The sequence below is a fragment of the Gavia stellata genome, chromosome 2 (genome assembly GCF_030936135.1).
Source record: "Gavia stellata isolate bGavSte3 chromosome 2, bGavSte3.hap2, whole genome shotgun sequence".
Classification (NCBI taxonomy): Eukaryota; Metazoa; Chordata; class Aves; order Gaviiformes; family Gaviidae; genus Gavia; species Gavia stellata.
In genome coordinates, this window is record NC_082595.1 from 79,213,264 (window position 1) to 79,238,723 (window position 25,460).

The 25,460-nt window shown below is 36.1% G+C and overlaps 1 protein-coding gene across 4 annotated transcripts in view; it reads right to left on the reverse strand.

The window, feature by feature from the left end:
- RIMS1 (regulating synaptic membrane exocytosis 1) overlaps positions 1-25,460 on the reverse strand; it is a 337,498-nt gene that overhangs the window by 32,267 nt on the left and 279,771 nt on the right. For all 4 annotated transcript variants that reach the window (XM_059835908.1, XM_059835905.1, XM_059835904.1 and 1 more), the window contains one exon: positions 10,124-10,356. In XM_059835908.1, the coding sequence (XP_059691891.1) occupies positions 10,124-10,356 (233 nt within the window). The remainder of the gene's footprint in view (positions 1-10,123; positions 10,357-25,460) is intronic.

The following is a 25,460-nucleotide window of genomic DNA, read 5'->3' on the forward strand; positions in this document are numbered from 1 at the left end:
CATATTTATTCATATTTAAGGAAATACTCAAGCTGACTTGTGTCCTTTTAAGATGGACATCATAAGCTGTTAGACTTGAAATAATTTTTCATCCAACTTAATGACTTGCCAGAAAATTTGAAAATTATTTTTTAAAAAGTCCTATGAACATTTTTTTAATAATTTTACTGAGTTCTGCATATTTCATTGCTTATGCTACGCAATTCAGAGTATCTAAGGGCCATTATATGTATTGCAGAGTCTATTAGTTACATAATAGATACGTATACAGATTTTTTATAAATACATTAACATCATCAGCTGCAATAAAAGCAGCAAGATTTTTTATTATTATCCTTATTATCCTTGAAAACCCCTTAAAAACACCTGTTGATCCTCTTTTTTCTCTTAGGTTAGGCTTACCGCTTTTCATTTGGATTCTGTTACTAACCGTTCTATTCCTAGCCAAAAAAATTCCTAATGGATTTAGAGATATGATACTCGTATTTGAATATTGTGCTGGAATCAAAGAAGAATCTCTGCCCATATTTAGATGCAAAGACCCACTTTGTCCTTGAGTGTAGCTACACTGAAGCTACAAGCCAGCAAGCAAAACATTAAAGGTGATCTGTTAAAGAAAATAGTGCAAAGAATATTTCAGTTGTGTGTTTGCAGGGAAGAATTAAGAATAGTTTTAAAACATTTTTTAAATTATTGCAAATTCTTCAGCTACATGAGAAAAATCATACCATAAATGGTTTGTAAGAAATACTATAATGTACTGGCCAGATTTCAAAATTTCTCTTTCTATGAAATATTTTGATCTGCTCTCTGGAACTCTGTCTTGCATTTACTAAAAGTACCAGGGAAAAGGCCATAGTGTGAGAATCTGCAAAATTCAACAAAAAAATGGTGACATTAGCAGAGTATTGAGCAGCCATTTGAGTAGACAATTGTATATGACAAGTCTGTTCTGCCCCAAACTTCCTCTAGACACTTGGAACAAACCTGTGGAGGAGATATGCAGATCCAGCTATTTCTATTCTTCCCAGTTTTAAACTAGACAGCCTGAACACCCAAATGAATACTTAAAAATTGAATGAGTTGTTTCATGCTGAACAGGCTATCACATTCAAATGAAAACTAAAGTTTATGTTAGTTAAGAAAAGAATTGCTTTGGAAAAGAAAAACCCCACAATTTCAGGTCTATCAAAATTAAGCTAGATCATCTGACTCTAAACAAAGGGGGCTTTATTCTGTGAGACAGGAATTCATTCCTGTGCTACAGAATGAGAGTACGTTTCCTCTGGATGACTGCAGGTACTCTAAACATTTCTACAAAATCCCACAAGTTCCAGCAAGCCACAAACTGTGGACCTGATCAGGCAAGAAGTATGTGTATATGAAGAGTAATAAAATTCAAGTTGAAGGCTGACATTCTCTTACAGATAGGCATTTATGTAGAAATGTTTAATGTGAAGAGAGTAGACTTTTTCCCCTCTTGATAGTACTTTGGCATTGATCTATTTTCTTTTTCTATCATAATTTTGATATTATTTCAACTCTGTGTTTATACATGCACAAAGTAAAACTTGTGAACACAGTGTAAATCAGATGAATCCTCTTTAAACAAAGCTCAGTTAAACATAGAATTATCAGTAGGTCTTTCTAGAAAACATTTCATAAAAAAATACAGTAGAAACATAACAGTGAAGCTACACTTATTAAATACATTTAACATATTTTGAAGTTATAGTTCTACAAGACATGTATGTCATAGGTTAGCTAAAATCAAGATTATACTTTTGGAAAGGAATAAATTCTCCTAAACCCCACACTACTTACATATTGGAAATAGCCCAAAGTACAACTATTACTGCAGTAATATCTCTGTTAAAAAAATCTAGGGAGAAAGTGCAAATAAGACAGAAAAGCAAATTAATACTTTTGTGTACAAGTCAACCAACTACATAACAAGAGACAAGGTCAAAATTTATATTTCAGGAAAAGGGAAAAGATCCACATGTAACACTAACTCAACAGAGCGGCAGAACTTTGTTTGAAAATACTAGCCCTTATTAGGAAATCTTTTGGAAGATGAGTAACTGGAACTGAATTATGTTTCTATTAAGGGTAGTGAATTCCTCAGCTAGACGGCAACAGTAAATAAAAGAGAACATGCTTACATTCACTCAATAGTTTCAAAGCATTAAGTATCATTACTAGAACAAAGAGTTCCTCTAACAAAAGTAATCAGCTCTTTTTCTTTGTTTTTAATATTATTCTTCAACCATTTGTTTGTTTCCCTCCTCCTGCTGCAGAAACATGAGGTGCCTGCGGGATGGGTATGAAGCTTTTGCTGGATTCAGGGGGGTGCTCTTTGCTGCAAGGGTGTCAGGTTTAGAGCCCAGATCCTGTCACTGTCCCTAGGGCACCATTACCATCCCTGTTGCTGCACTACAGACTTTTTTTAGATTGGCTGAAAAGAGAAATCCATCTTAATGTCTGTCTCCCTCCATTCTTCTTTTTGTGCAACAGAGCCATTGTCCTCATAGATCACCACAACTATGCAAAGCAAGCTCTAATGGCCTGCTCTGGGAAAAAGAACAACCAGGAGAGGAAAGACTCTCTCGAAGGTAATACTGAACAAACAAGGCTAGTGAGCTGCAGGATGGACCACCACACTTCTGCCAGGCTGCAGAAAGCTACTTTTCAAGTACGCACAGTCTAACACAAAGGAAAAGAATTGCAAAGTGTGCAGACTTAAGATAAAGAAACGGAGGCATCTGTAGGTAAGCTCATGTGAAAATGCTAAGTGTTCTTGCAGAGATAAATGCTCAATGCAAGCAAATATTTGGAAATGCTCCTCTACAACACAGTGAACAACCGATGAATTACAGAAGACTAAACTAAACCTGTGGGGTAATTGTATAGCTGTAAGACTCATGGTAATTCTGACCTCCAAGATAGTTTTCTGAATCTACCATTAGAAAATGTGAAATCTTTCATCTGGATGAACAGGAGATGGCAATACAAAAGAACAACATTGGAAAAGAAATCTTATGAAAACAGCAATGGGGTATTATGCTAGATAAGAAACAAAAAAAGGGCTGTTTCATCCCTCATGTGCTAAATGCTTTAAGAGGTTTAAGATACCTCTCTCTCTGTTCTGACTGTTAGAAACTTTATTATAATTTTGAGATAAATACAAAATTTATTCATAACTAATTTATACCCATTTGTTCTTATACCACAGTTTCTGATGGTGTTGCCCTTTAGCTTCAAAAACTGTTCTGCCTTTTTGATGTTTACTCTCATTGCATTGTTACAGAACAATCATATCCCTGTTCAACCTTCATTTTTATAGGCTGAACAAATCAGGCAACAAATTGTCCTTCAAGGTCTTGATTCCCACAGACATCCAGTATTCATTTTCTTGAATGCTAAGTGACCAGTATTCCAGATGAGCTGTCAGCTGTGCCTCATTCAATGATGTTAACATTTTATCAGCTCTCCAAGGAAACACTTTGCCTGATGCACCCAGGATAGCATTTGCCTTTTCCCTGGCCGGATTTTATACATAGCTTACATTCACCCTGTGATTTTTATTACACGCATGTCTTGCTCCTCCTCCTCCTGTTTTTTCTAGATGACAGCTCCCAGATTGCATCTGAAAATCTTCATTAGTCATTCTGAAAAGAAAGATCTTGCAATCTGCATTATCACATTTTATCCGAGTTCTATTATTCTGGTCCTCAAGTTCAGCAGTCCTTCCTCTATATCACCTGGAAGTGACATACTTTCCAAATCAGTATCATCAGCATATTCTAGCAGCATACACACTACATCTCATTAAAATATTAATGAGATCTGCCTGTGTTTTTTGTCTTACAAACTCAACCAGTAAGCACTCTCTGGCTCCTGTTTTAATAAAACCAGCTGACGCCTCCCTCCTAAGCAGTTTCTTCCTGACATCCAGTATTTCTTACCGTTCTCCATGCTTTCCATCCAGTCTAATGATAATAATAGATGATTTATTGAAGTCTAGGTAAAATAAGTCTTTGGAATATTCATCTAGCACTCAGCTTTCTTATCAAATAAATGTGATTTTTTTAAATAAGCACAACTTCTTTCACTACAGTAATAAAAAAATAAACTCAGAGGTTATGAGGTAAAAGAAACATGCTCAGAAATGCATCCTTGTCATTGTTTATAATTGAGACTCACTCAATCAAAATGAAATGTGGGGGAAAAAAAAAGCCTGACCACTGCAAGAAAAGGTTATCACGACCCTTGTAAAAAAGCAACAAAATTATGGAAAGAAGCAAAGGCTTTCTCAAGAAAGACAACAAACAACCCCTGTTTATCCCAAAGGCCTCCACCCTCCAGCATATTTTATTTCTGATTTATTATCTGCTTTATCTGTCCGTACTATCTAGACCTGTATGAAATCTCTACTTGTATCATAAAATACCTACAAGGATGGACAGAAAATTATCCCTGCTGGCATTACTAAACAAAGACTGCAAAAATGAAAAACAGATTTTTTTTTTTCCTAGCAGTGTCTACTCTGAAATGATGTAGCTCCAAGCCTGGAAGATTGCTTTACTCTGCTTAATTTCCATGTTTCCCAGGCAGTGTTATTTTTACGACAGCATAGCGGTGCTTGCTAACAGTCACTAAGTACCTCCAGTGAACCATCATATTCTCCACCACTAGAGGACATTTTATGTAATGGATGGGGTTGTCTTTTCTAAACATTTACCTAAACTTCGGTCATCTGACAAAACCATGAGAGAAAGCCTTCTTAAGATCAGGCTTAGAAGGTGAAACGTGGGGCAGTCCACCAGATGAAGAAGATGTGTTCTTAAAGCTAGAGTGAGCACACAAAAGGAGCACAGCTATACTGTGGAGTACAAGATTATCGGGACTTCACTGCTCAATGACGGTTTCCTCACTTAAACGACGGTATCTTTTCTGAAATCAGGAACTTGGATTTTTATTCAAAAGAACATACAGAAAGCCACGTCTTCAATGCAAAAATTACGGTAAATGGCAGAAAATATACTGTAGCAGGGAATTCCATGTGAGGACATGTGCAATTTTTACATAGGGAAATAATGTTATAAGATTCTCAGGTGGTTTTGCTCAGGTTGCCAGTTACTTCCTGAGTGAAGCAGTCAGACACTTAAAGATTCCTTCCAAGTATCCAGTTCACAAATGCACATAAGTGAAGAGTGTCTTTTTTCACTCTATTTTCACCTTGTGACAATACTTGATTTCAGCTCCACTTCATGGTATGCAACCTCTCTCTGGAATGTTAACGTCTATGGCTTCATTTCAGGTTTTTGACGTTGAACTTCACGAACAGGAGATGGAGAGCAAATAACTTTGGTTCTTCAGTAGAAATATCTCATTGTGGTTCATACCATAAACATGGCAAGGTATTTCCATTTAGAAAAATGACCCAGTATCAGTGTAACATGAGACTGGACAAGCTCCCCATTCTTCCAAGCTCCTTAGCTCTCCTCTTCATCGTTTCAGCTCTCATCTGTTTTGAGCTAATAATGGGAACAATATACAACATCCCAGGCAAAGTCTCACCTTTATCTTATATGAGATCACTAATGTTTCTCAAGCAATGTCAACGGAAAACTAGTCAGAATACTGACATTAATGGTGTTGGGCACCTTGGAAAATAAAAGCAGTCTCAAAGAACCCATATCAGAAAAAATAGATCCCATGCCTCAAACGGCTCACCAGTCACATCTCTGGTAGTTTTGTTCATATTTACCTCAAAGCTGGTATTTTCAGTCTTTCTATCCATACTGGTTATCCTGTTTTGGATATCTTAATTAAGTAAACACTCCCAAATTATTTTTTAATTCCTTTTAAACTCTTACTCTCAATGCTTTTGACAGAAAAGTTGACCTCCATTAGAAGTGGCTAAAGAATGGAAATCCTCTAAGTCCTTCAACAAAACAAACACAAACACAGCCAGCCATCCTGTCCATTTGCCTTAAAGAGAAAAATCTGTCTTGCTGACCCAGCAGGCAATTGCGCCAGGCTGAATACGTCATAGAGATGTGACAGTACCAAATCTCTGATAACAAGATGGTGAAGATACAGTGTCAGAATGGTTGCCAAGCACTGTTAGCACTTACAAAGAACAAGACAAGTGTGCTCCTACTAGCAGATGACCTTTCTGAACCCCTATCTACTGACCAGGGTTTAGAAAGCAAAAAGGGAGGAATACTTTCACCTTCTTAAGGCACGCTTCTGAGTGTACCAGGAGAACTGAGAGGGATCCAGGGATGGGAATACTTCTGCTTATCCGAGATTCAGCTTTTCCTTTTCTCCAGAACTCATCTCACTGGTGATACCCCTACCATTACCTCCACCCACTTTGAAATGCATTATTATGTCTCTATTTATGGTATAAATTCTGTAATAAAACTCCTTCCTGCTATGGCAGCAGTTTTTATCTCTTTCAAAACAAGCCCAGAACCCAAAACCAAAATGCAGTATGATCAATACTGCCCTCAGCACTCATTTGTCGGGAAGCTATAATATAAGAATATCTGTAGGGGAATAGAGTGTTTGTATCACAAAATCAAGACAATAGATGATGATTTCCTATCATAATCTATTTTCCTATCATATTCCTATGGTTTAAAGTTTAGTTGATTATTTAGAAAATCTGCAGTTATATATTTATTTTGTATATCTGTATATAAGTATTTACAAAAATTAGTCTGGCAAAGAAAGCTAGAAAAGTTGGATTATAACTAAAATTGTACAGAATATGCCTGGAGCTATTTTCATTCTTCTGTGGTCTTTCTGGGGGTTTTGCATATTTTTTTTTTTCTTTTCCTTTTCTTTTCTTCTTTTTAATTGTGATAGCATAAGCAGAGCTGGATTTTCATTAGGAATACTGCCAGAAGATTACAAGCTTTTTTTGATGAACTATAAAATCTATCCAGTTTCTGAGCAGAGTGAACAAACCATAGTAAGTAAGGATTTCATTATTTCAATGAACAGTCACTAAAAGTATTATGAAATCTTAAACATAATTGAAAAGAAGGTGCAGCAGAAATATATACTTTTCCTTGCAGATTTACATGAAAATAAAAAATTATTCTTTCACTGATGATCTTATAAGGCACATATTCAGAATAAATATTTTCCAACAGCACTGAACAAGGGTGCACAAAATAATGTGATTACTGGTCCTTCTAAACCTAACATGCAAGTGGATCTGCCCCATATATGCAAAGAGCTCCACGTGTGTATATATAGACACATACATGCACGCACAGGCCCACACACGCACACTCCTTTTGAATTTAAAAGAAAACCAACTCTTAGAAATAGCTACCTTGTAACAGTTTCATACACACCACTTCTATTTTTATAAAAGACTAAACCTGTGCAGTATGTTAAAAGCAAGAATTAGCTACAAAAAGTCAAATTCAGCCCTTATTGACTATTTCTTCAAATGAAAAAAAGCAAGATGGAACTTAATTTTACTGGTTTTGAAGACAGTAATAAACTAGAATTTCAGATCTACGTGTTCCACAAAAATACAGAACCTCTGATTTTCAAAAATATCTGACCTTTTGTTTTATTTCTCATCTTCTGTTTTGAGTTTTCAGAAACAAATAACTATATATGTCATGCGTACCTCACTTACAATCATGCAAGTCACAGGAAAAAAAAATAAACTGACGAATTCAGGAAAAATGATGGAGGCTACATATACATTTCTGTGGTTTTTACACTTCCTTTAAAATACATGCTCTGTGTCAACAGCACACCTTCAGTTACTGAAGATTTGTAGCAGAAGTTCATACCTGGCACCAGTTTTTGGGGGCCCATATGCCTCCACACCAGTTTTAAAACTTCAGAATTTGGCTATTAGAACCAATTTTACATAATCAATTTTAAGAACCTAGTTTATATTACACTGTCGAAACAGATTTTTTTTTAATTCTTAATAGTGGAGACATTATGAAGTTACCTAGGCACAACATATCAAAATGAATTAGACCTTTTTAGATTTCTCCTCTCCTCTTCCACACTACAGGAAGGAAGGAAAGAGGGTCCCTGATTTAGGGCATGAGTATTTAGTCTCCAACAATGGATTTTCTTTGGAAAACTTATCAAGTCTCATGTGTACATTGTTCTAAAAAAATGCATTAATTCGACTCACTGATTTCTGACATAATTTAACTAAAAAAGTAGTGACTGACAAAACATGCCACATTTTATTTGCTCTGCCTATACCACAGATAGCACTGTTTGCCTGAGCCACAGTAAGGCAAAGTAAATATCATTCTCAACTCTGTTTTACAATCATGAATAATAATAATTGTACTTTTCATATTTGATTTGCTGTTTGAGTTTCACTATAACCTTAGGTGCTCCATTCCTTGCAAAATTCCTATTGTTTTGAAATTTACACTAAGCAAAATTCGGAGAGCTATAGTATCTTTCTATGAAGAATGGGAGCATATGAGCTTTAAGCAGATAATGCTGAGAAGTGTTTGGAAGTCACAGTTTAGATTTTAAGTTATTTACTAACTTCACTGGGAAGAGTGAGTTAGGGGTCATGCAAGGCAAATCATCCTACGTTTGGTAGACCCCTGTGCCTTCCTCTTAGGCATACAACCCTGGTTCTTTGTCAGAGCTGGACTACTGAGTAAGATGGACCAAAGGTTTGCTCTGTCACAGCAATTCCTGTTTCAATGAGATTTAGGAGCTAGAAGGCAACGCCAGATCAAACCACAAAAACATTCTGTAAAATACTTAAAATATTTTTTTCTTTATAGTATGTGGAATAAAACATCAACCTAAAAGCCTTTCTATATTATAATACCAGTTTTTATTACTTTATGAGCATGTCATTGATTCTGATGCATCTAAAATAACATCTTACTGTATACAACTATCTATATTCTAGTCCAATATTCAGGCAGAGTGCATTTTTGAGCAATACAATATTAATTACAATTCTGGGCTTCAAATATGCCTACTACATCTATCATTTGGTCCAACTGCATGATTATATGCTTTCTGGCTTATAATTCATAAATGAGTAGTGTAGAAAAGTATTACCATCTTTTTGTTAAAGGTGACCAAGCTTTATATTTTGAAAGAATCACTTCTACTGCTTATCTGGCAATAAAAGAAAGCCGAAGGAAAAGGGTGAGAGATTTGATGGTATAAATAAACAATATTGTTACTTACCTTAGTTTAGAATACCCTGACTATGTAAGAGGAGTGCTGCAATACGCGTGCATTCTATGCTAGGCTGAAGCTTTTCCTTTTTCGTTTCCTTCTTTTAGTAAGAAAGAACCCTTAGGGTCAGGTCCTGCTCCCACTGAAGACAAAAGCAACAGTCTTCACTGGGTTCAATAGAGGCCGGACATGGACTTTAAAACATTTTTTTCCCCTTTTGTATCTTTCTGTATGAGCTTTTGTTCCTTCAGGCTATGCAGATATGAAGCTTTTAAGATTTCTGAAGTCGCAATAAAGAGTTGGAATGTTCCTAATGAAGCATCATGCTGTTGTCTAATTTATCTGAAATCACTGACTCCAATTTGCCAGTGTTGTTTTTAAAGACAAAATATTGGCTTTACTCTTGACTAAGAAATCAAAGGTAGTTTTTAAAAACATCTTTTTTTCCACTACAGGTACAACCTTTTAACCAAGTTACATAATTACCATTCACTTGCTTAGATTTCAGTTCCCCCATTCATACTCGACTCTTCTGCTAGAAGAAATTTCCTATACATAAAAAGCTGCTCTTAGCCAAACCATTATCCACTGTTGATACTCACATATGCCTCTTTGCATTTCCTTGCCTACCTGTAAACAAGACTTCTAAGCGATAAAACCATTTTTCATTGATCATGACAGAAAGTTGTTATGGTACATATTCTAAAAGGCATTTGTATATGATTTCCTGCAGATGCCTAATGATCAAAGAAAATTAATATCTCAGAAATCTATTCACAGCTGGAAAATATTCTCTCCCAACTGGTCTATATCCATATACATGTAACACAGATGCCACAGATGAAACAATGGCAAAACACATTTGGTGAGAGTCCTGTTTCCGAAGAGCATGCATCTCACTCACCTGTTTGGCTAAGTTGAGATGTGCTTCTGCTCCTTCGAGACACTATGGCAACCACTTTGGCACTAAAGCTGGAACGCCTTTTCTTCCCACCTGTTCCAACCGTGCCGACAGCCGTATCTGACTGACTCCCGTCATTGTGCTCCAGCTTATAGATCTCTCCGCTCACACTTGTGCTCTTAGTGATTCTCCCTGAAGTCCCCATCCGTCTGCCTTGCATTTTAGGAGTAAATGTACTACAGTTACAAAGTAAAAACAAACAAGTTAATTTGTCTGTGTCACAGCATTTCCAAAAGCCTTTTTTTTTTAATTAGTAAATGAATTTTAAGTCTTGATACATTTGCATTTATTTGGTTCACAAATAAAAGGTTAGTTTGATGCTCCTTAGGGTATATATTTCCAGTATTACAATTTGTTTTTTGAGGGAAATAAATAAAATGAACACTTTCCCATGTTTTTCAGAGTGACAGAAAGAGAGACATGCAACATTTAAAAGTCATGTGGAGCCTTCCTGCCTACATCCCCAGAATACAGAAAGCAAGAACACAGCAATTTTACGACCAAAGAAAATCAATATGGGCCAAGAGAATATATGTAGGTTAATACACATATCTTATTGGCACTGTTCACCAAAGCCTTAAGACCTAATAGATATGAAGGTATCATCTTCTATATTTTCATACTTCACAGAAAGAGATAATATGATATGTAGTATTTTTTAGGTCTTATCTCTCTCACTTCTTTAAAGGTAAATGCAATAATCACAATATGAAGGCAAAATACTTTCGAGGAAAAAAAAACTAATAACCCACTAGAACTTTCATTGATTGACAGAAAAATTAATCACTCTGTCAGTTGTTTGATTTTCTTTAGCTATCGTATTGCATTTGAATGTTTCTATACGAATACTTTTTCTGCTCCTGCACACAGAGGCTGCATAAAGTATTCAGAAACATGGTCTAGAGAGCAATCTCAAATTCACACAGGACATACTAATACACAGTCCTAACACTGCTACGACCAAGCGATGCCCTAGATCTAATAGCAATACGAAGATAGCTATCACTCTGCAGAGACCCAGAAATTTAACCTGCAGCCTCACTCACTTCAGATGTAGTTGTTAAATCAGCCTAGTATGTGGGAAATTCCTTTATCTTGTATTGCTGATTAGTAGACCTACTGGCAACATACTAATTTTAGTGATTTTTTTTTTCAGTAATTCTGTATTTTGAAGTCAAATTTGGAATTCATTTATTGAGGGACAGCCCTGCTGCCCCTCCCAGCAGGTTCCCTTCCCAGCAGATGTGATGGACTGCTCCTCCCCCCCCCCCCCCCCCCCCCCCCAAAATAAGAAAGTGAAGCATTAGAGAAGCAGGCTGCTTTATCTCATGCAAGTTTCAGACAGATAGGAAATCCTGCCAGGGAGAAACGAAGGGGTCTGTGGGAGAAGAACTGACATCCTGTGACTTCTACATATCTGGGCCATGCTAAAGCTTAAATCTTTCCAAAGACAGATCCAGGAAAGTACAAAATGATGTATACCTAAATTACGTTTTACTGAGAGTTACCAAGATTTACTAATATGTGATCATATGTAAGAGCAGATAAAAATAGACAATATTTTTTGAAGAAGCAGCTGGAAAACTAAAAAGTCCTTGAATAGACAACACTTAATAGAAAGGTCATTATTAATCTCTGCCTAGGCATTTAACTGTGTTCAGCACTTACGATCTGCTCCTGTTAAGTTCAGATGAAAACCAGCTACCACCTTCACACAGAACAAGGTGCTGTGATGCAGTGAAGTACCCAAGAGCACATTTTAGTGGACCACCTGAGGCACACTGAGCTTAAAATAGGTTCTCCCTTGTTCCCTCCTATCCCACTGCGACTTTAGTGAGTGGCTTTTGGGTTTGCATGGCAAAAATGGAAGGACATGTATTTTGATGTTTCTGTGTAAAATTCCTTTGCATTTTATTGTAGATCTCCCCCACCACACACTCCCTCACATGTATGCGAGCACACACACATACACACACACACACATATTCAATCATTCTAGGAAGAATTTTAACTGCACTATTTGGTCATTTTAAAAAACCCTCACAAAAAAACTATCATCTTCCATAAATATGCAAGTATCAAGGAAAAGGTTTTGCATAAGGCAATCTAGTTCCATTCACTTAAAATTAATATCAAATTGAGAAAAAATGCCCTAAAATATTTCCCATTTTCAAAAGAGAGACTGATTTTCTTGAGGGAGATAAATATTAATTTCTTGGCTTTAATATAAATCATGTCCTTAATATAGTACAGTTGTTTGCTTCATAGGCTATATACACTGCTGCTTTTTAAAGATCACTAAATAACAATATTTTTATTGTTGTTCACAGAACGCAATAACCTCAACTTTACAAAATATCTAACCTAGCAGCTACTTTTGTTTCAAGTAACACAGATTTCTTCCTTTACCTCTCCACAAACACTGTAACACGAAAAAATATGAATCGGGATTGCCCATACTCTAAGGAGTCATTATTCTTCAAATAGCAAATTAATTTGAAAAAGCAGTAATGAACATCACAAAATTCATGCTGAAACTTCTGATAGAAGTATTTTTCTACAATTTGAGAAGATTTAGTGAAGTTGATCCTTCTTAATTTTGGGGCTGGATATTGGTCCATAGCTCTGGCACAGAATTCTGTCTCTGGGCAGAAAATCTTAGAAAATGTTTTCTTTTTAAGAAATGATGTTACTAACTTGCACACTTATCAAGAAAACCTTAAAACTAGAGCTCAAATGTGATAATATCATCTGAATATTCAATCAACCTGCATCATTAGCTCAGAGTGCTGTCACACAATCCCCGTATTCAAACAGAAACTTTGATCTCTAATTGAGTATAGCAGGGCTTGCCAACATCATTTCTACATCAGCCAGTTTACAAATGCTGAGACCCTTTTCCTCCTCTGCTGAGGAGACAAGGCCCCCTCATGCTTATAGGGTGCTAGAAGACAACACCAGTGCCTGGTCTGCTTCTCTGGAGAAGGAGACACTTTGCCATTTCAAGTAGAGGGCAAAGCAAAAGTACAGCCTGATACTTGGTGGGAGAGCAGAATCACACAGGCCTCAGTTTCAGGGGTCCTACTTTCTATTTTGATTAGACACGGATAATTTCTTTCCACTAAGTTCTACCAGAACTTGGAATTGGATTTCAGTGAGTATTTCTGCGATGCTGATGATGCCCCCCTACTCAAAGCTTTTTGTAGTCATTTTGAGCCATGGAATTGCTGCCAGTTCTGGAACTCTTGAGTTTATGCATCAATACTTTAGTAAGAGAGAGGGAAGAAACTGAAAATCCTTCTTTTGAGAGCATCTGTTGACATTTGAGCTATACTGGCATGTACTTTGCTGACATGCTAATTTATAAACGTATAATTTACATCAATAAAGTTTAATGAAGTATAAAATCTGCCATGCAATTAAAGAAATAATTGCTTATCATACTATTGACTTTGCTCCACTGAATTTCAAGTGTTTATGAATTAAATAAATAATAATCTTATGATATTTTTATGCCAGTCTTCACTTCTTTGTACAATGGAGCTGAAATGCTCTTATCTCACATTATTTAATAAGAGTTTAGGAGACAATGATGTCCATCAACCTGAGAAATAAGAATTGATAGTATCATAACTTTAGGGAAATCCCATTTTTTATGTATTAATTCCCTAATTCAAGGACTATGAATACTTTCTGAATAATAGATAAATTGCTTTTTCAAAGATCCACATAAATTTCAATTGTCATTCTTTGTGACAGGTAGCGGGACCTAGAATATTCACCATGATAAAAAAAGATTGAGACATTTGGAATTCAGATTAATCTTGTACTTTTTTTTACCTTGCAAATATCAAGTCCTACTTTCCTAGTAATTCTAGTATAAAATAGCTAATAGTTTGCTAGAAACAGGCTTAATGGGATAGGACCAAGGATCAAATCCTACAGCCTACCAATACTTCCCCTTGTCATAACTAAGCAAACAGATTAAGATTCCTTTGTGTTCATCTAATCCCTGGGCTAGTTTATTATTTGACATTAATTGCAACAGTATCAAAAGAACGGACATTTAAAATTCAGTCTTCTTATACCATCTAATTGAGTACCCTTTGAACACAATATTTTTCCATTCCATTACTGGCTATCACTTGGAGAAATAGCTCCTAGCTCACAGTGTTACTTTCTCCAGTATGCTTAATTTATGAAGCACAGAGAAGCAAAAGACCTGCATGAATTTACATATATCCTTTTGCACTTAACCTTTCTGATAATAACATAACTAAAATTTTATTTTCCTTTACTGGACTTACTGGGATTATTGACATATTCATTTAAATGCAGATGCAACTTTTTTGCAGGCCTGTGGCTAAAACTGGTAAATTTTTAAGTTATATTGTTGATTCAAAGCTAGTTATTATAACACAATAAATAAATACAGTTTTCAGTAGCAGGATAACTAAGAGTAACGTATTTATCAGTATACTCCATTTATTTTTAAATTAAATAATTTAATACATTTTTATTTAAAGTTACTTTACCATCTTTAGCAATTCTTTCAATGACTAGTTCAGCAAAAATCTTATGCTATTTCTAATTATTGGCATAACATCATCATCAATGTGTATATTAAGAATAGTTACAGACAGTCTATCTGTGCCCCTGTTTTACTTCACAGATATTTAGCATGGAAAAAGAGTCACTTGATTTTTAATTTATTATTTTTTTTTTATTGAAGTAAACCACTAAAGCCAAACCCCCTTTGACCCCAGCAGGAGCAGAGCCGCCCCCCCCGGCCGGGCTCCCCGGAGCTGTCCTTCAGCACCGGGGTCACCCACTACCCGCCGGGCTCCCACATCAGCTGGCAAGCCACTGCTCCCTTCACCAAGGGAAAAACGCTTACGTTTTCCTGCCAAAACTTCTGCAATTGAGATGGATCCTATCTAAAGTGGTATCTGTACTACACAAGGCAAAATCAAGACTGTATTTACATGCCAGCCGTCAGAGCTGTGAAAGAAAGCAGCACTTTCAGTTTTACAAGCTGCCACTACCTGAAAGTTGTACTTGCATCTGTGGGAATGAAGAATGAACTAGTAAGATAAAAAACTTATTCAGAGTAGTCTGAGTTACAAGCTGCCATAAAAATTAACCCTGAGGTAAATTCCATAAAATGAACACACTACAAGGACATTGTGGATTATACTTGCTTATATTAAACTATAGCATACACAACTATTTAGAACTGAAACAAAGCCAATTACATGTATTAAATCATTGTGTGACTTTCTACATACAGTTATCTAATACATAAATTCAAGATGCATAAAATTATACTGGACAAATTATTTGGACTGAGAAAATTAGTATATAGATACACACTGAGTATTTCTCAGTAACTGTATAAAATACCTGCCAATAGTACATATCACCTGAAAAAGAAATATAGTAAGACACAGGAAGCTAGAACAAACTTTGCCCGTAGCTCACCTATATAATATCTGGAAGTATATCCTTTTAGGGAAAAAGTCTTAAGTGATTAGCCATTGCTAAAATTACAGTATTTCCTTCATTCTCTTAGACTTACTGATCATTTATAAAAAAACACTTTACATGTTTATTTTCATGATCACTCGTTTTTACTCCATGCATTTTTCCAATAACGCAAGCCATGAGTAAATAAATAATCCCCTGATTCCTTGCTGTAGAGGTGATATTTTAATATAAGTTCTTTCGACACAGTTGCAGTAACTTGAATCTTTCGACAGAATCCCTGGCCTTCACCAGCATGAACTAGTAAGCTTGCTTTCTCTTCTGATGAATGTAGAATCACGTACTAATTCATAGCCCCTATGGCACCCTTTTGCAATGAGGTAGCTCATGAATACTAATAACATTCTAAACATGTAATAGTTGTGGACCAAAGGGAAGATGAGCACTCCTTTATAATGAGGAACATTACATTTCTAAAAATAAACTAAGTCTTGTTATTAGTATTATAGAATATATAATTAATAAATCCAAACTCTAAATTACCTATCTACAAATTGCTCTGCCAGTCTTTAGAATATATAGCTATATTTACATATGATATATAACATTTGCTGCAAGATTAATTACTGTACAATGTATGGTACTTCGTAAATTAATTCAAACATGGTGCTTTACAAACCAAAGGACAAACACATATCCCATATTAAAATTCTCTCTAGCAAGTCAGAGAATTTTAGACCATAAAGAAGTTAGCTGATTCAATGAAATAATCATTTTGTACAGTCTGTACCAACTGGAATTACCTATTGATCTAACATGCACATCGATCATATATTAAATCCATGAAATGGCTATTAGAATCAGAAAAAAACTTGCTTCTCCTGTAAAGTCACCATATTAGAGTCCTATTGGTGTATCAATATAGTTGAAATTCAGTAACTCTTGTAAATTATATCTGTTCTTGACAATATTCCTCTATTGTATAAAAGTGCTACTCAGTGACACAGATACTGCCTCTGGAATGACAAAGTCCCAGCCCCATTTATGTTCAGTATGTGTAAACTCTCACCAAGGTAAGGGTTGGGGAAGATTTCATTACAGAATTCTCCTCTGGGAGCTTAACTGGTTAACATCCTTCTTTGGAAGATCAGGAAATTTCCATGTTGGAATACAAAATCAGAATCTGTTTTGTGAAAATGCCTTTCTCAGTAACACACTGACCAGCGAATTGTGCAAGTTTCACAGCTCTGACAGATCTCTATTATTTTTTAAACTTGTAAAACTAGCATTTCTCCATGAAATGAAAGAATAATAAATCAGAATCTAAGTCTGAATATTACAAAAGATGAGCAGATTTTAACTGTTTTCCAAGAACATTTCAGCAAGTTAATTTATATTCTCTGAAAAAAGCAGAGCAAATGTCTCTGTATGCAGGAGCCCATGTATCTGCCTGTGCATATCCACGGCACCATCAGCCTGAAGCCAACTGATCACACGAATCATAAAATGAAACCAACATGAAAGTAGGTAAGTTACTGCAGGGACGCTGCTCAGGGTTAAGTATTGCTATTAATGCTGATGTGGACAGGCTAATGGGAATCAAAGGGCAAATAGCTCAGTTGACCCAAATTTGACTGCAAATAGCCATGTATATATTAAGTTCTAGTGTACCAAAAACAGCAAGCACGTAAATGTAAAATCTGTATCAAGAAAATAGGTATAGGGGGGCGTGTGTATGACAAATACAAAAATGTGGAGTTTTTTATGCTTATCACTGGATGGAGGAAACCTTTTTCAGTAGCAAGAAAGCTGAATTCACCAGTTTTGCTTTCTCCTCTCCAAAGCAGGAGGGTCTTAAGTACCCGTGATCTGACTGCTCTTCATGTAAAAAGGCTACATCATTGATATGAAATAGATTGCTCACTGCTCCTTTACAGAAGTAAATAATAGCAACAGGCAATAGCCACAAAATAGGGAATGAAAGAGGAAAATCTTAAAGGCTAAATGGAACAGAAGGAAGATAGGACTAACAAAGAAAATACAGAAAATATTTTAAAAACTATAAACTGAGATGAAGATAAAGCAAGTGAGGTACTCTGAGGTCTCAGACATGGCTAAAACTATTTTCCTACATTCCATCATTCTAAAAATAACATGTCCTGCCTGTTAAAAACGTTAGTGTAATGTTCTTATACTAAAAGTTTATGAATTATATTTAATCTTAATCAACTGCAATAACTAAATGAAAAACCAATTTAAATTACTTTTCAGTCCTTTTCAAATCATTAAGAAAGGCTGCTGGTAACATGACAGTTTCTTTGAAAGAGGAAGCATAATTAGATAATTAAAAATGCACAAGCAATGCTCCGTAGTACATTTTTCATGCACAGATGTTTTGAAGGGATTAAAGACTCCATCTCCCTCCCTCTGTGACAGACATTTAAAGCAGTTTATTATGGCGGATTTGAAAAAAATCATTATCTTTAGATAATGAATAATTAGAACATTAATTACTCTGGTTTCACCTTGGTTTTGTACATAGATGACCTCAGAACCAGAAGTTTCCATCTGTAATATACTGTTTGAAGGTAAAAAGGATACATGATATTTTTTAAGCAGCTTAGCTTAACTGTTTTCATATATCTTGCCTCCATGATAATAATTTGGAGGCTATTGCCCTCTATTTCCCCTCAAAAAAAGCAAAAGTTGTGACTCAGGTTACATCAGTGTACTTGCCCTTGCCCAAAGAGAGATCACCTAAGAAGCAATATTAATCAATCTGCCATACATGTTCAAAATGTTTCTCTCTTCAATGAAATTGAGAACTGCACTAGTTCATGAAACAGTTTTGGTGTTCGGTTTTGAGCTGCAGTGATTTGGATAATCAGAAACAAAGTAGGATTGCCAATATACTTCAAGTATTGCGGTGGATGTTTACACTGTGGAGATTTTAGATGCAAAATGCCAGTCACTTAGAATGTTACTGGCTTGCCTGTTAGTTACATCTATTCTTCAAATATGTCGAACATTGAAAATTTAGGTAGGAATTTTCCATGTCTGGTTTCTGCACAAGGTTGAGTTTCTTCTTTTATTTATTCTAAGTTCCAGCTGAAATACATTGACAGATTGTCCAGTCCTTTTGGAGGAATAAAAAAGAAAAAAAATCCATATTGTACTGTCACATAATAAACAAATAAATAAATTCACTTCGCTTTGAGAAGTACTTATGGCTGGTGCCTGACTGAAAGATGCCAATGAAGTGATCCTTCCATTCGGCACAAACTGTTCTCTGTTCCTTTGAATATCTGTAAGTTTGGTAAAACAACATCTTTAAGTCATAGCTTTCATATTAAGACACTTCAAAGAGATCAACAGTTAAAATACCAGAAGACTTGTTACAAAGTGGCATTGCACTCACTCACAGCTCCTAGTGCTAAATAAACTGTACATTTCCTTAATACTACTATTTCACCTCAAGGCTAGAGGCAGAAAGTCAGTATTTCCCAGGAATTGCTTCTCTGGGCTACTCTGGATCTGGGAAAGTTAGCTGGACTGTCCAGGATGCAGGGCGGCTGCATTTTCTCTGTTGGCCATCAGGCATGACCTGAGACAAAGTAATCTGATTGGAGTGCAAAAGAGAAGTGAGATGGACAATAATCCCTGGAAGGAAAGAGTGATGCTGAAGTAGGAAGAGAATAAGAAAACTTGGGGAACAAATTCTTTTCATCGCTCTTTCTGAAGACAAAATGGTTCCTAAAAATTCCTGACACTGAATGCAAGCCTTTCCAACATACCATGACAAATACTTATTATATTATGACCCTCCTATGAGATGGTCAGTTTATCTTTTGTAGCAACAAAACACTCACTATCCCCTCATTTTTGCAAAGAAAGCACACTGCTTTTTCATGTGCCATTCATCCTGTTTTGCATGGTGAACCCAGCAATCATAGCAACTGTGCAATCTTTTACTATGGAACTGGGTTAAACAAACTGGAATGTTAAAGAACCATTCACGCTTTTTGCTCCAAACTTTCCACATGATGACGGGATTGAATCCATAGCATCAAGCCAGAATAAACTCACATACAATAGGCAGCATATGATCATCACCAATGAAGACACGTTTGAAGTGACTTGTCAATCATCACATAAAAGCTATGGGGCAGAGACCTGAAGAGATTAATTTCCCAGAGCAGTAATTAACCAGCTGAGCCAGAAGACCATCCTTTCTCTTCCTACGATTCCTCCCTCATTCTCTAAAGAAGTTCTAGCTTCTGTAACAAAAAGAATTTGAGTTTTAAAGATGACCGACTCTTTATGTGTACTGTCTTAATTTATCCTTGGAACAGGCCCATATCATGCACTGATTGAGGCAATTTCCACAGAGGGAAATGTGAGACTAATTAATGAGTATGCCTACACACAAAAAGGCCAGGCTTACACAGGCAGGCTCGGTTCTAGTATTTCTTATCTTTCAGCACTTAGCTTCACATTCTTCATACTCTTTTCATACAAGTTTTATGGAAGTTTTCATTAGTAAGTATTCTTTATATTATATAACTTTCAATCTAGTGCTTAATGTCATTAAAAACCTTCACATGTAAGCAGTAGAACTGATTTTAGTAGTATTTTATTCATATATTCAAGCAATAATCCTGCTATTTTTCAGTCAACTTCTCCTGATTTTTTAAAAACATATACATCAATCTAAGACCCATAAAATGTTTTTTTGCTTTCCATTTTAGGCTACTTTTTTAATCAGGTGAATTCTTATAAAAACACATTTTATTCTAATATATCACGAACTGAAGAGTAAACAGCCATAAACTTAACAAATCAAATCTGTTAAGTTTTACCTTTCTGCTTTCAGTTGAAGTACTGTAGACTGAGGGGTTTTGGTGATTTTAAATTTATCCTGACAGCTCTTCAAGCCATTTTGCTGGTCATCCTTCCATTTCTGGTCATTATCAATTTCAGTGAGTGAAATTCAGTGAATTGCTTAGCCAGCCAAACTTTGTTAAAACTGTAGTTTTCTGACTTTCTACATCTGAGTAATTTTTATTGATTAACTTCAACATACCTTCACTATTCTGGCTGAACTCTTATACTTCACTGTGCTTGAATTTCTTTTCCAACTACTCATAAGATATGTTATTTGGAGGCATGGAGACTAACCATAAAATCACAGACTAATGCAAAAGATCACTCTCAAACCAAATTACTATTTACTCTCTTCCAGCACCTGTTCATAAGAAACCAGTCCCTATGGTTACTATTCTGTTACTATTCATATCTTGTCTTGATACGAAGACATGAAGGAACACAGGGACCAAAAGCTTCCTGTAAACAAACTAGCTCTGGAGTGAGAAGCCACAGAGCTGCACTTAGTGGTGCTGTGCCCAACCTCACGAGCCCCGGAAGGCAGGACTCCTGGTCTGGGCATACCAAGTTGCTGACATGACATAATATGCTGGGATAAAGCTGTTGTATATGAACAGCTCTGTATGCACTATGTGATTATATCAATTGAAAAAGGGAATTAAACTGCAAAATATAGACAAATACTTTCAGATATTATGGCAGGGATTATCCAGAAGCAGGGATACGTCCAGCATAGGCAGCATGATGGTACTCTGGTGCCAGAGTTGGTGGAAAGATTGCTTCCTTTTCTTCCCATTGTCTATTTCTATGTGAGTTTTTTATGCTGTGTTATGGTTTGGGCAACCTGTCCTCAGCTATATTCTTTTAGCTTTCTTAAATACCGAGTAGCTCACAATGTGATAGTGTATCGCCGACATAAGGTAATTTAGATCAGGAAGAATTTTACGGAATTTTACCTAAATATACCCCTATCATAAACATGTATCTTTTTAACTTAACAGCATTATACTAATAGCCAGAAACAGGAAGAGAGGATGTTATTGCATATGCATCTATCTACACATACATACAAACACATACAGAGTATGTTAACCATGCCCCTATACAAAAACTAAGAAAGAAGGACATACTCCCTACTTCTCAGACAGCTGGGAATGCAGATGAGACAACCAGGTCTTAAAGCTGCCCAGTGCTGAAAAGGTTCCTAGAGAGGTTTTATCGCTATGGCTTTGCCTAGAAGTCTTGATCAGGCTCTTTGCTGCATAAATACTCTTTCTTTGCAAGAATGAACACTATTGCCATCCTGAAGTTCTAAAAAGATGCTTCTTCATTTCTCAGATCTGATGATAGCTAGAACACAATAGTCCACATCTGTAAAGCTCTTAGTCTTTGCTAACCCTGCTAGGGAATTTGCATTAGCCACAAGTTGCATTTTGCACTATATTAAAATTGTATTATATTTCAAGACAATTTGGCTTGGACTGATTGGTCTTCCATTCATATTTCTCAATTTTAAATTGTTGTATGGTCTTACATTCATACTTCTCAATTTGAAATTGTTGTATTTTAAGCAAAGTAGCAGTCATATCACTACTACTCAAAACAGCTACACTGAAGACTGAGAAGTTTTCCATCAGCTTAAACTTTTGGTGTGTGTAAAAAATTGAAGAGTAGTGTAATCGTTTAAAAGACCTCTCTGTATTGACAAGTATGAGTTACCCCTCTAGGGGGAAGCGGAATAAAGGTATCAGTTTGTTAAGCACCCAAAATAGTCCAATGCCCAGCTTGTAAATAAAAAGATTAACTAGCGTGCTTTTTAAATCCAGATTTAAAATGTTACCATTATGCTAATGTTTTCCAGAGCATAATGTGCTAACTAATCATAAAAAATTTACTGATGCTTGTAAAAATGTATCACTATCTTGAGTACAGACTTGTTAAAGAGTTTGAAGTACTATTTATCACACTCTCATCTGAAAGTCAACTTATTTTTTGGCTTATAAACTTCCAATTCAGAAAAAACCCAAGAACTAGTGAACATCATTTTTTAACTCAGATATGAAATTTCTGAGCTTTTAGCTTTGTTTCCTGTGTTCTTTACACAATCCTTACAGCTTCTATCACTCATTCCCCTACTGGCTCATGGTAGTGAATTTCAACCAGAACTGATCCATTGGGAAGGAGCTGAAGATACCAAGGTTTTACAAGTTTTGTGAAGTCTGGTAACTAGGCAGATAAAAGCTACATTAAATAAGGTGTCCTGCTGAAGAAAGGCTGCTATATGATCTCAGAACTTATCTATTCTCTTCGGTCTGCCAGACGGTCACTCTGGGTAGGGGAAGATCATGGATATACAGTGGAGGAGGGAGGCGACTGCAGAGTGGGCTGCTAGGTTGTGACCCTCCACTAATTTGAGTTGTTCCAAAATGTCTTGTATACATAGTCTTTTCACTGCAATAAATATTAAAGTTGAATTGAGTTTAGTTAATTTATTTTTGTCAACCCTCCATGTTTCAGTTATTACTTCTGTATCTTTTGTGAGTACAGCACTAATGCAAACATGTACCAGGGACACACACATGTACTTATGGATGCAACACACAGTGCAAATGAGCATACTAAATGTGGAAAGCCTACATCAAAAAACTGATTCAATCTAGTACCCACTGTTGATGGTCTTGATTTCACCTAATTTTATTCTTGCAGTAGGAGTTTGATTAGCAACTATGGAGTGGGTAAGTTACACTGATAGTTTTAAAGCATACTATGCTTTGAAAAAAAATGCTTTTTATAATGCTACCCCCTATGCCATTCTCTGCATTATCAATAGTGAGAGGCTCTTTGGATTGAACAAATGCTAACACCAGTCACACAGTAAAATGTTAATTTAAACATCCTATTTTTAAATAAAGACTTTGCAACGGAAAATTCCAAGATGAAAAGGAATCTTCTGAAAACACAGCAGACATATGGCTATGAATCCAACGAAGGCTTTTTTTGTTTATTTTTAATCCTAAGACCCATGGAAAGTCTTCAGTCTGTCAGCAGCACTGGCTACAGTATGGATGCTCCATAGCTATGGAGCTCCTAGCTATGGGAGGGAAGATGTTCTCCATTGCAATATCAACTAATTAATCTCACTCAGTATTTAAACACAGAACTATAAACCACTGAAGCAACTGCACCATAAATGTTGCTTATTACATTATGTAAGAAAATGAGTCTCTACTTAGTGACCCTAAATGTCTTGTTTAGAGCAGAAACCTTGACTACAAAGAAACAGTCATACACGGGCAAATTATCAACAATATAATTAGTGTCATAAACATAGAAGTTGTCTCCTGGTATTTGTAACAGTCTTTTTTTATACCAAACTGGAATTCCGTTACTGTTTTAGTCATGCTGTACAAAAGCTAAAGCAGTATAATATTGTAATTCTAATGCTGACTTTAATAGCTTTTATTTGTAAATTACAAATAAATGATTGTTGAAAAATATTTGGGAAATCAAAGCAAATGGTCACCATGTGTTCAATTAGCTTGTTAATAATTCCTGAAGCTAATGAGAATGGAAAAGTCCTTGACAATTCCATGCAAGTGCTCAACACAATGGAGAAGTCCAGCCAGCCAGAATAAAACATAAAAACAAGTGTTAACATCCTGATTCAGTGTAAGTGGTGCCATGGGCTTGAACCTCTCTTTCCAACAAAGCATGTGTGGTGCAGCACAGGCTATGTACTTCACTGAACCTGTGGACAAAACACTGATCACAGTCCTTCATTGGCTGTGGGGAGTGCTCATTCATCCTTCATTGGAACCATTTGGTTCTTCTTGCAGATGGCACATGTAGTCTGTATCTCACTATCCTTCCCTTCCCTTTACTTATGACAGTCACTCATTAATGCTCGTTACTATTGTGCAACAGAAAAAGCTATTAATCATCTCCCCATTTATTCTCCCCTCCCCACGCACAGCTAAGCTTGCTGATATGAAGGTACGCTTCAAATGCTCAGTTCCCTGCAAATTTCCCCCAAATATCCATCTTAGTAGAAACATCAACATGACAAAAGCAAACAGCATGAAAAGAGACCTTCCAACAAAGAATCAGACCACTGTGCTATGCTGGCTATCTCTTGGTGATGTTCACTGTCAATATAGAGTGACTATTTAAACATTTTGAGATCCCAGTTGACCAGGGAATCCCAGCAATTTGAGCTCCGTAATAGTGCCTCGAACCAAAACCTCCTTTCTTTCCATGAAGAGGAAACTGGCCTCAACACTAGGTCAAACTGGGCTGTTAACTCATAGTGTTTCTGTTTTGACGACTCTCTGAGCTGGATGTCTGATCTGCCTCTGCAAAGCTCTCTCCTTCCTTACTATAAATTCTAAGGCCTGTGAAGTTAAACCAGAAAGAGTGTGCTCTATTAGAATCTCTTGGTCACACACAGAGTATGGCCCTGGATTTCTGTGGAAGTTAGCTTGGTAAAAGAGAAGAATCAAACTATAGTGAAGTCTCTTTTATATTACTTGCATTATTTTATTTTTCGGGCATGACAAAAAATGGTGGAGACACTGGCCCAACATTTCCAGGGAAGAATGAAAATTAGCAATAGATCTTTCTTTAAGGTGAAGTAGTTTAAGGTAATTCTCTCTTCTGCTTAGAAGCAAACAAAATCTCCCCACCAATCTAAGGTGAAAAAATGGACACAGGAGGTTCTAGAAACAGAAAGTCACTCAATAAACTTCACCCTGGGGAACACTGTGCATTGTCCCCACTAGCAGGAGCACATTTGAAGAAGGGCCAACAAAAGAAACAAGTAAATTTTTATCTAACTTTAAAGAATTCAGTTCCACTCAATATGTTATTAACTGAGAAATTACATAGGTTAAAAAACTTTGGCCTTTGGAAGCCA